The sequence below is a fragment of the Amia ocellicauda genome, chromosome 10 (assembly GCF_036373705.1).
Source record: "Amia ocellicauda isolate fAmiCal2 chromosome 10, fAmiCal2.hap1, whole genome shotgun sequence".
Taxonomy (NCBI): domain Eukaryota; kingdom Metazoa; phylum Chordata; class Actinopteri; order Amiiformes; family Amiidae; genus Amia; species Amia ocellicauda.
Window position 1 is genome coordinate 14,235,284 of NC_089859.1, and position 11,928 is coordinate 14,247,211.

The 11,928-nt window shown below is 40.7% G+C and overlaps 2 protein-coding genes and 1 non-coding gene across 5 annotated transcripts; 2 read left to right on the forward strand and 1 right to left on the reverse strand.

Annotated features, from left to right (window-relative positions):
* Window positions 1-399: 399 nt before the first annotated feature.
* rpl39 (ribosomal protein L39) lies at window positions 400-2,255 on the forward strand. Its single transcript, XM_066715097.1, has 3 exons — window positions 400-511; window positions 1,247-1,350; window positions 2,038-2,255. Exons 1-3 carry the CDS (start codon window positions 509-511, stop codon window positions 2,084-2,086), a joined length of 156 nt encoding a protein of 51 aa, XP_066571194.1. The 5' UTR covers window positions 400-508; the 3' UTR covers window positions 2,087-2,255.
* Window positions 1,534-1,667, forward strand: LOC136762340 (small nucleolar RNA SNORA69). The gene has a single exon (XR_010820542.1). It is a non-coding gene; the product is annotated as a small nucleolar RNA SNORA69 (small nucleolar RNA).
* Window positions 2,256-4,806: 2,551 nt separating the features above from the next.
* On the reverse strand, window positions 4,807-7,401 carry sowahd (sosondowah ankyrin repeat domain family d). Of its 3 annotated transcripts, none has more exons than XM_066715100.1 (2): window positions 7,128-7,401; window positions 4,807-6,542 (listed from the first exon to the last, which is right to left on the reverse strand). In XM_066715100.1, exon 2 carries the CDS (start codon window positions 6,397-6,399, stop codon window positions 5,272-5,274), a length of 1,128 nt encoding a protein of 375 aa, XP_066571197.1. In that variant the 5' UTR covers window positions 6,400-6,542; window positions 7,128-7,401; the 3' UTR covers window positions 4,807-5,271. The 3 variants fall into 3 exon arrangements, with proteins under 3 accessions (XP_066571197.1, XP_066571196.1, XP_066571198.1); XM_066715099.1 differs by having other exon boundaries at window positions 7,111-7,401; XM_066715101.1 differs by lacking the exon at window positions 7,128-7,401 and adding an exon at window positions 6,643-6,813.
* Between the last annotated feature and the right edge of the window lie 4,527 nt (window positions 7,402-11,928).

Genomic DNA, 11,928 nt, shown 5'->3' on the forward strand with positions numbered 1-11,928 from the left:
AATTGCATTTTGCTACATCCTGTGGCAATCCTCAGCCCATTTTCTTATTATTTAAGAATCATCCAAAATGATCTGAAGAGTTATGATCATTTTTAAAGTATACTGGGTGATTGTATGAGCATACAGTGCACTTTGTATACAGGATACTATCATATTGGACTAAGGTTTATATTCTGACAATTGAATGATACATAAGTAATATACTGTGTTGATTATTATATAGCTGAACGTATGAAATACACTTTCGTAGAGATTGACCAAATATACATTTATCCATACACTACAAGGATTTTAAATTAATTATCCTGTTTTTTTCACTGTAATCTGTATTCTCAAACTGCTTTACATTGACTCATCTCATGTGGTTTGTAATGTTTAAGTGGATCCGCTGGAGGGCGCTGAGCTGGAAGCCCCTCCTCCAGCCAAAGCCAGCCTGTAACCTTTGCCCTTTCCCAGAGTTCCCTCTCTTTCTGAACCGCCATTGTGGTGATAGGGTTGTGGATTCACAATGGTAAGAAAATATCATTAAACATCCCTTTTAATGCGAGCATAAAATAGCCCATCGACCGTGTAAACATAAAATACAAGCATTTACCTTTCCGGTGATGCTTATATTGTAGTAGAAATTGAAAATAAAAGCTAGGAGGGTGGATGTTACCGGTGTAGTGACTCCCTGCTTTTAGCTATGGTAGTTTTAAAGGCGATTTCATTACGCCTTTATTTTGAGGAAATACAACATTACATTGTAACATTTGATTTCGCATTATAGCAATGTCGTGGTGTTGAAGTTTGGGGAAATAAACCTGGTAAGCACGTAATGCATTTTCCTGGGTGTAATTTTGAGTTTTATACCGATTTAAGTGTAGACTGATACTCGTGTAAATGAAATCGTCTGCTGTTAAAAGAGTTTGATTTTAAAACGGACAGTGGATCTGCAGTCCCGCAGAGCAGGGCGCACATGTAGCGGGTTTCTCATGGGTTGAGTACCGAGATGCACGTCGCCTATATTTCAGTAAGAGGTCATTTTGCGAGCGGTTCACTTCCGCAGTTATGTCGCCAATGCGTCTTACACAAACGATGCTTTGAGACGTATGTATTTGAATGCAAAATTATAGATATTCTGTTGCGAGAGTGAGTGCAAACGCATACATACTAGAACCGTATACGTTGTGTTGACCTGAGGGCCTGAATTGGCGCTTCCTACTCGGCTGGGTTGGTTAACGGTGGCCCCCTGTCTGTGTTGCAGTCATCACACAAGACCTTCAGGATCAAGCGCTTCCTCGCTAAGAAGCAGAAGCAGAACAGGCCCATCCCGCAGTGGATCCGCATGAAGACTGGCAACAAGATCAGGTAAGCCTCGGACCAGTTGATGTCTTAGTCCTGTCAATAGATGTAGTAAAGCACCTTGGTATTCCAGTGACTGCAGCGTGTATCACGATGTACAGATGTGAAAAAATGTGTTGGAAGGAACAGGGGAAACTTAATGCCCACAGTGTGGCAGTTTGGCTGTTCTTTTCCCACTAGGCTCTTTTTAAAGCAGGCTGCAATTACAGTGCTTCATTCTGTGGGAGTACTGCCATTAACCTGCTGAGATTGAGGCTCTGCTGTGATGTCCTATGGCTCCACCATTTCTCCGGTGGTGGAGTTTCTTTGTGGCAGATACATGGCCTAGTACTGTGTGAAGTGGTTCTTTTTGAAGGAGAAATGTTCTGATTTCAATATTTGGTATCCAAAGCAACAGGCTTCAGTCATTAAATGGCACATTGTCCTACTCTCAGAAAGGAGCAGAATTGAGACTGTGCTGTTTTCACTCCTGCTTTTCAAGTTTATTGTTAATTAGTTTGAGATGGATCTCTGCAGGACTGTGAATGAGTAGTGCCACTCTTACGGACACATCAAGCTTATGGTTTGTTTTGCTTTTTGGATTGTGTGTGGACCACAGCAGTAAAACTGTTTAAATATTGTGAAAATAGGTTGCTTTGAGCAGGCTTCCAGTGAGAAGAGTGAGATTTTAAAGCAGTTTTTCCTTTTGCCAAGGTACAACTCCAAGAGGAGACACTGGAGGAGAACCAAGCTGGGCTTGTAAACTCGGCAGTTTGCTTCTTCACATCAGCCACCACAGTTCTTCTCTACGCAGACTCCTGGGAATCCCCAAGAACACATGCCATCTCCAGTGGAACACATCTAATTGTACAGATACTTTGCATATTTTCATATGTGTGCAATAAAAATGAGACCCGGTGAAGAAACAAAAATGTGTAGTTTGTTTTGCAGTGCTTTGGAATAACTGGTTTTCATTTTCAGGTTTTAAAGGCACTCTACAAGGTGGAGCAGCTGTTGCATGCAAGATTATAAATTAAGCTTTGTAATCTGATGAAAGCATGATGTACTCTGCTTTATTTTTTACCGTACATTTTTATTGTACTGTTGCCAAATGGATTTCAAAATTCTTAAAGGTTCATCTTGTCATTTTTAGAAATTGAAAATAGTGTTCCTGATGTTCAGATAATACATTACTAGAAATGTTCCAAGTTAAATTCCATGTGGTTTCAGTATTGATTTGAACAAATGGGCAAATGCTCTCAGACTGGCATGGAGAATGGCAGTGGCAATCTTCAGTGTTCTCTAGAAAGGCTTAAAGAATGAGATCAGCAATGATTTTAAGCACCCCTTCACAAACCATGAACTGAAACTGGGATTTAGGGTAAGTGGGTGTGAAAATGCATCCATCCCTTAACCTTTTTAGTTTTTATCATACTTGGGAGGTTTGAGCTTTTAAGAACAGTCTGGGAGAGAGAAACATTTGGAAGGAGTGGTATTGGCTTAGTAGGCCTCAGAAATGTAAGACAAACTTGCACTTGTACACTCTAACCATCTTTGTACAAACAGTCTTTCTTTCAGGTAAGGGTTGCTTTTCTTCTGATAACAGAATTGGTTAGAGATTTGTATGGGCCAAGTTGGAAATTTTGGTTTTAACTTTGCCTTTAAAATGGGGAATGTAAGTTAGAAATCATTTGAAAGGTTAGGTTGAAATCTAATTTATGCTCTGCAATGTGGCATCACAATTCGATTCATAAGTGTTAGGCTTATTTATCTAATTGACAATTTGTAAATTTAAGTAGTTTACTGTAGAAGAAAAGGAAAATATGAAGTGATTAAGTAATGATTCTAATAGGGACTATATATAGAAAGTTTCTTTGTTACATTTCTGGTTTCGAGAGCAATATTGAGTAATTTCTTCTTTTCATGGATATGAAGTTAAAATTTAAAATCGGTTATATTTTTGTCCCAGGTTAGGGTTAGACTCCACAGTAAACTTAAGCTTTCATTAAGGTTAGGCTTGTTTTTCTCCTGCTTTAACTGAGTTGGGTGTAGATATGGGCCTAGCTTGAAATGTTGCTGTTGGCTAGGGATTGGGTTCAGGCTATTTGGTCTTAAAATGTGGCCAGTAACCTGCTGCTATATGGTGGAATATTGTTAAAAGTTAGTCTTTTCTGCTCTCCAATGAATCACAATTCAGAATAAAGTATGATTTAGGTATAAGGTTAATTGTTTTAGTTTTTTTGTCCATGTTAAGATTAATTAAGATTTTGTTTATGGTGTGTAGGTAATGCATTAAAGCATGCCTGCTTGAATTAGTTTAGTTTCAATTTCAATCTTGGGTTCTGCAGGAATTGTTCATGCATGTGACCTGCTTTTTCATTTGAAGTTTGGATACTTTCCAGGTTTCTGGACTTTATTTCTGTTTGTTTGTGGACCACATACTTATGTCCTCTTGACAGTGTCCTGGGAATCTAAATATGCGTGCTTTAGAGAAATCTAGATTAACAGCAGCTGTGTCAGAAATTCTGCTGCAGATCCACCAGAGGGAGGGCTAGTCCAAGGCAGTGTGTGGGAATGGGGACTCTTCAATGCAAGATCATTTAAAAAGGAACCATAACAAATCCTACATTTGCAATTGTGTGTTCCTAATCTTTGAGTTGCTTCTTCGATAACTGATTCAGGTGTGTAAGCCATCATTCTAGTGTTCACTTTTGGTTCTATTGACTTTTTTTTTTCCATGACTATTAAGACTGAATGTAGATTGTATAGTGATTTTGTCTGAAGCTGAACAATATATTAAATCAATACCATGACACACTTAATGGCATTTATATCTTACCCTCTATCTGATTTTTAAACTTCAGTCTGTTGGATATACTCTAATGAGCTTTAAAGTGTTTAGATTGGTTTAAAGCAGGATTGAAAGCATATCAAGACAATGTTAAAGTAAAATCACAAAACTGCAGCTATCTTGTTTTTCCCTTGACCTTGTGAAACTTCCTTTCAACATGGCCTATTCATGTTCCCCTTTCACAATTTGATGTTGATTGGCAGGCATGTGTCGAGGCATAAATGTAACAACAGGAACCAGAAAAAAACTAACAAAAAAAACTTTAGAAACAGAAAAAGGTATATGGGCTTTCTTCTTTGGCTGTTGTTCCTGTGTTAAACAGTCTAAAAAGAGACGGGGCAGTAAGTTCATCCCTTTATGGAATTCTGAAGTTGAAAAAAAAAGTGTGGATAGTGAAATAATTGTGAGCATTCAACTATGCAAATCTGAGTCAATACAAAGTGGTCATGGCTTTACTGGAAAGGAAAAGGCAAGGCTCTGTACACTATCTGTGGTTCTGTCTCTGGAACAGGGATTTCTAAAACAGGTCAGTGCTGCAGGAATGCAGTGGTCTAAACTATGTCAACTGCACCAGTACCCCCCCCCCCCAGACAAACACCCAGGTTGAAAAGCAGGCAGAGAATAAACAAGTCTAGAGTCAAATGTACAAAACTATATTTGGTGTAACAATAAAGTGCATTTCATAGTCTTGAACATCAAATGTAAAAAATAACACGAAATGGTTAACTTACAATCATTACCATATAAACCAAAACACTACTGATAATTCTAATAATTACAAAATGGCATAGTTTGATCACTCAAAAACGAAATGAAATGCAGACACATATCCCTCCTTCATCCTGAACTGTTTTCACACAACATAATAAGAATATAGCAGGCTACACTCAAATATTAATATACTAGGAATGTATGTATATACAGTATATATTGATAGGGATATATATATAATACATACCAACATTACCCTCGATTGTGTATAATAATAACCACTTCAGAGGCTCCCTCTTTTTGGGGTCAATGTACCCTTCCTTTAGATTCAGAAAGATCTTCACATCTATTTTGATTTACAGTGGAAAAATGTGATCTTATTCCCCCTATTCCACGGACTGGTTCCTGTCCCTGCTAGCAAATGAAAACAGAGGGGAGAAGAACCTCTTGAGAGATGAGAACCTGAACCTGGGATGCGCTGGACTGTCCACTTGGTCCTGCCCCATAGTGGCAGTGTGGCTGGACAGGTGCTCCCCGCCGGTGCTGTTGTTATTCACATTGTGGTGTCCAACACCACTACCCTCATCGTCCATAGCACCAAGCAGCTCCTTCATCTCTACTGTGGCGTCTGCTCTGAGATACTGCCAAGCCCTCCGACCACTGTAGTCCATGGCTTCCACACTGGCACTGAAGGCGCCCACCAGGATCTTTACAACCATGTTCTGCCCGTGCATGGCAGCTACGTGGAGAGGGGTGAGCCCACCACTGGCTTTCAGGTTAACATTGACTGGAAACCCCTGACTTTCGGCGTATCTCATGATCTTGATCAGAGTCTCATCCTTACCGTGCTTGGCTAGCCAGTGGATGGCCGTGAACCCCGTGACAAAGTCCCTTTTGGTCAGCAACGTCGGGTCTTCGGAGAGAAACTCCACGATGGTTTCAAAATTCCCGTCCACCACCGACAACATCCAGGCGTGCTCCAGGGGGTCCAGAGCCCACAGGTTCTGGGCGGTACTGTCCTCGGCGTTGGGCTGCAGCGCATCGGGGTCGGACTCTCTGGACACGCTGCAGGTCTGGGAAGAGAGCAGTATGCTGCCCAGCCCAGTGTGCAGACCGTTGTTCAGCAGCAGCTCTTTTAAGTATTTCTTCCTCATGGCGGGGGTGAGAGAGCCCTTTTCTGATGCCTCCCCCAGCAGCTTCTGCGACACGGACAGGAGGGCAGCGCCGCTCTCACTCACCTCCTGTTGCCTCTGCAGCTTAGACCTGCGCGCCGAGGCGTACAGAGCGCCGGGCAGCGCCGGGGCAGCCAACCTGGCCGGGCGCTCGGAGCGGCTGGCATTGAATGCCCCCGGCGGCTGGGCATTGGCTGAGACCTGAGAGTCTCTGGCATTTTCGGCATCGCGTCCACATTCCTCCTCCTCCTCCTCCTCCTCCTCCTGCAACAACGGGGAATATAAATGAGCGCCTGGGCTGATTGTATCGGCCGGGTCGGGGATGCCAGCGCTGTCATACATGCCGGACAGTGTATCCTGCTCTGCCTGGTTCCGATGCGTCTGTCTGATAAGAGCAATTCAAATCCCAAATATGGCAATTCTCATCCCCCACACCAGAGTATTTACAGTCCCATACTAGACTTTGTTTTTTCACTTCTTCAATTCTGGAAAGAAAGAAACCAGAATCAGTAAGTTTCACCAGCCATGTTGCATTTTCCACAATAGTAAAACAAAGTAAACCAATGTAAATGAACACATACATACATGTTTAGAAATATAAAATACTACTGATTTCCTTCAGCAACGGTATAGCAATCACGTACACTAAAGATTGAACTATATCGCCTTTCTAAAATGCTGCATTGAAGCAATAAACCACATCTGACACTATGATCTTGAAGTTTCTGTTCTTAAAAAAAACCCATTAAAGAGCACCACCCATATAAGCGTGGTTCCCCTTTTACAAGTAGGCTACAGCAATATCATGTTTCCGTTGCAGGCGTGAAATAAATAACGAAATCTGATGTCTATATATAGTTTTAACTACGTTGTGCCCCATTACAAACAGAATAACACATTTTCACTGACATAATAATAATAATAATAATAATAATAATAATAATAATAATGTGTCCTTTGTTCGCTTTCCAGATTTTTTTTTTTATATATATATAAAAATTCTGGAAATATATATACACTATATATATATATACACACTACAGCACAACTCACTGGTGTTCCTCCTTCACCTGTTCGGTTTCTGTGGTGGCTGCCGCATGCAAACCGCCGCTTCTCCACTTTATCTTAACTCGTTGCTTTTCTGTTCAATTCAAGATGAGGAAATGCCTTAATCACATTTTTTAAATCCAACTTCCAGTCCTTCTGCAGAGTAAATCGTATTCACAGCTCCCAATTCCGCAGAGCCTTTTCAAGCGAAGCTCCTTCTACGTGAAGAAGCGAAACTCGCCCGCATCCCTTGCCTCCCCTTCCCACCCCTTTGCCCCCACTGCTGCGACTCAAAGTTCATGTTTAATCCTGCCAGTTGCTGAACCAGAAGTATTTGAACCGCAGAGCATGTGACTTATATTTGCGGTTTACAAAAGAAAAAAAGAAGGTGCACGTTAACATACTATCGCAGTCCATAGGCTGAAATCACTTTAATACATTACTAATTAAGAAGAGAGAAGTATATCCTACCATTGCCTGCCTTCTCTGCCGGTAAGTATAAGGGCCTCCAGCTCCAACGGACAATGTAAAGACGCAGGCCAGTAAATTGACTTGGCCAGATAAAAAAGTAAAACCACTTACCACTTACTTATGATTAAAATTAACACTAATTACGTTTGATTAATAATTGTATTTGATGTTTGTTTCTTTTTGTGTATTTACTGATGTATTTACAATGAACAGGTAAAGAATGGCTATTCTTGATTGCAAATCTTGTACTTAAAGATACATTGCTTTTGCATTTGATGAATATTGTTGTTACAAAAGAAAAACATTATTTTAAAGATACTTAAATACCAATGTAGAAATGCAATGATAACACTTCACCCGGAAAAGAAACAAGTTAAACTGGTACTGGAACCGGTATCTTAAAACAAATGTTTAGAAAACTAGCTCAACTCTAAATATTTACTATAGTGACGTTATACCAGTGGTATAATAATAATTATAATACATATATTTTTATTTCATATATAAGCATTGCATGTAAAATGTATATGTGATGGATTTTATTATGATGGAGTAGCACTTTATAGATCTAATTTCCACTCCATTCTAAGCACTGAATCTTAATGGTCATTTGTGTTTATAAAGATACTTGAGTCTTTTGCCCTGAGGCTGGGGAGCTCCATTAGAAAGGTACAGTGGTGCTGCAGTAGCCTGAGTATTGCTTTTATCAAAAGACTCTCTTTCCTTCTGGTTGTGAGCCCAGCCAGAGTGCATTTGCTTACTAGAATCCATGCCAAAAGAGGTGGCTGATGGGATGGGAACCACTCTGGGAACAATCATCCAGAGCATTAGAAACCAAACAAATAATCACTTTCCAGCAATACGGGAAGTCAAACACGATCTTGGAATGGGGGGCAGTATTGTTAAAATTGTGCTTGAAAGAGAACAAGAATTGTTCAGCTCTTTGCCATGAGTGCAGTGCTTTTGTGGTTGTGCATATGTGTGAGCGTGCATTTGTATTTATTGTATGTCTTTGGTTATGAGATGTATAAGCACAGAATACAAAAGGGTACAAAGCAATACCTTCAAATTGCAGTTTTCATTTTACTTCCAAGTGTAAGGATGAGTGAGGAAAGATGGGGTTAACTAGTTGTTGTAACAGGGCTGTGGGCAGCAAACAACTGAATGAGATTTACAGCACATACAGTGCATCCAGAAAGTATTCACAGCGCTTCCCTTTGTCTACATTTTGTTATGTTACAGCCTTATTCCAAAATGGATTAAATTCATTATTTTCCTCAAAATTCTACAAACAATACCCCATAATGACAACGTGAAAGAAGTTTGAAATCTTTGCAAATGTATTGGGGAGGGAAGGAGAAAGGAAGGGAAAAAAAAAAAAAAAAAAAAATGTATACAAGTATTCACAGCCTTTGCTCAATACTTTGTTGAAGCACCTTTGGCACCAATTACAGCCTCAAGTCTTTTTGAGGATGATGCTACAAGCTTGGCACACCTATTTGTGGGCAGTTTCTCCCATTCTTCTTTGCAGGACCTCTCAAGCTCCATCAGGTTGGATGGGGAGCGTCGGTGCACAGCCATTTTCAGATCTCTCCAGAGATGTTCAAACAGGTTCAAGTCTGGGCTCTGGCTGGGCCACTCAAGGACATTCACAGAGTTGTCCTGTAGCCACTCCTTTGTTATCTTGGCTGTGTGCTTAGGGTCGTTGTCCTGTTGGAAGATGAACCTTCACCCCAGTCTGAGGTCCATAGCACTCTGGAGCAGGTTTTCATCAAGGATGTCTCTGTACATTGCTGCATTCATCTTTCCCTTGATCCCAACTACTCTCCCAGTTCCTGTCACTAAACAACATCCCCACAGCATGATGCTGCCACCACCATGCTTCACTGTAGGGATGGTATTGGCCAGGTGATGAGCGGTGCCTGGTTTCCTCCAGACAAGAGTTCAATCTTTGTTCCATCAGACCAGAGAATTTTGTTTGTTATGGTCCGAGAGTCCTTCAGGTGCCTTTTGGCAAACTCCAGGCGAACCGTCATGTGCTTTTTACTGAGGAGTGGCTTCGGTCTGGCCACTCTACGATACAGGCCTGATTGGTGGAGTGCTGCAGAGATGGTTGTTCTTCTGGAAGGTTCTCCTCTCTCCACAGAGACACGCTGGGGCTCTGTCAGAGTCACCATCAGGTTCTTGGTCACCTCCCTGACTAAGGCCCTTCTCCCCCGATCGCTCAGTTTGGCCGGCAGCCAGCTCTAGGAAGAGTCCTGGTGGTTCTAAACTTCTTCCATTTATGGATGATGGAGCCCACTGTGCTCATTGGGACTTTCAATGCTGCAGACATTTTTCTGTACCCTTCCCCAGATCTGTGCCTCAATACAATCCTGTCTCAGAGGTCTACAGACAATTCCTTGTGCTTCATGGCTTGGTTTGTGCTCTGACATGCACTGTTAACTGTGGGACCTTATATAGACAGGTGTGTGCCTTTCCAAATCATGTCCAATCAACTGAATTTACCACAGGTGGACTCCAGTCAAGTTGTAGAAACATCTCAAGGATGATCAGTGTAAACAGGATGCACCTGAGCTCAATTTTTAGTGTCATGGCAAAGGCTGTGAATACTTATGTACATGTGCTTTTTTTATATAAATTTGCAAAGATTTCAAACAAACTTCTTTCACGTTGTCATTATGGGGTATTGTTTGTAGAATTTTGAGGACAATAATTAATTTAATCCATTTTGAAATAAGGCTGTAACATAACAAAATGTGGAAAAAGTGAAGCGCTGTGAATACTTTCTGGATGCACTGTAGGCTGTGTTTCCAAATAGACTAGAAACACCACATGGGGGACAAAGATGACTCCAAAGGAAATGGAAATAAGTGACCTGAAGTGTAGGCTACCATAATTACACCAATGCTATGCTTGGCTTGACCTTACCCTCATTAAGTCAAAAAATGACCAGTTCAGTGGCAGTTTTAGGTCAGCTCCTAACTTTTTCTAAGTGGATATGAGCAATAAACATAAAATATACTGCAGTGCTCTTAAAAAAACGATTCAATACATTATAACACATCTGGGAGGAATCTGATTTCCGATGTCATTGTGGTTCAAAATAATTATCATATAATGTAGTGCATATTTATTTAGAATATGATTCAGAAATTATGCAATAGGTTTAAGGCATATGTGCATTGGTGCATGAATGTGTGTGTTGCAAGGATAGTAAAATGACTCCCACTGTGTAGCAGATTGAACCATTCTAGGTATTACAAATGGTTGTATCCCGTGTTTAAGCCAGCACAATGTTGTGAGTCTTTCATGTTTGCTACTATATCGATTCTATTAACCTACAGCTGCCTACACCATTTAAAATCAAACCCGTCATGCTCAGCCATGCAGCATCTTCTTGTGCAGTTCACTGACAGCTATCTGAGTGCTCCAGTATGTCTTGATGAGCACATTTCCTGTTGATCTAGGCTTTGTTTCTCTTCCCCCTGAGCTCACAGACATCCTCCAACTAGCTCATATCTGTCCCCTATCGCCTGAGCATCACAGACCGAGGATCACAGCACCTCCTCTTCCACTATTTGTTCTAGAAGGTTCTGGAAATGAAACAGGTGGCGCTGATAATGTCAAATACAGAAGTTTCAAATGCCAGTGTGTTTATTCTCAATCTCCCCTGATCTGAACAGCACTGGATTTTAATGAGCCACTGTCACAGGGTCTTTGGGGTTGAGCAGAGGAGTTCAATGCCTCCTCGTCTACTCATTTAAAAATAAGTTTTAGTAGTGGTCCTGAAGGGGAAAGGGCCCTCAAGAGGCAGGAAGGAGTATTCTTGCAAATTGTGTCTTTCCAGAGCTGCCTGAATAAGTGCGGTCTTCACTGTACACTCATTCAATAATTGAACTTGATGCTTGTGATGTGTTTGTGTTGTGAGAGCACTTTTGCTGAGCTGGTGATGGTAGGGGGTGCTTAATATCTACTAAACCGTATTTTGTTTTAGCAAACTTAAAATACATTTGAATCTGTATTAACAAAAACGACTAAAAGATACTTAAAAAATTAGAATGCACGGAAGGTAAAAGCTACCTTCCTAATTATAGTAGCCTACTAATAATTAAGGCTAGTTAGAAGGTGAATATATAGGTTTTGTTCTTAATTGTGCTGTAGTATAAAACTGGTTTTAATTAAAAAACAGTTAAATATAATCGCATTTCCTAAATGGTATGTCCTCTTGGGCTTCAAAGCCAACATTACATAACACGTTACAATTGAACTCCCAGCATAAAATACTCTGCTGACGAAAGCGATGCATGGCTCCCCTTTTCGGTACGAGAATTTCAATTTCTTGGCTGGTGC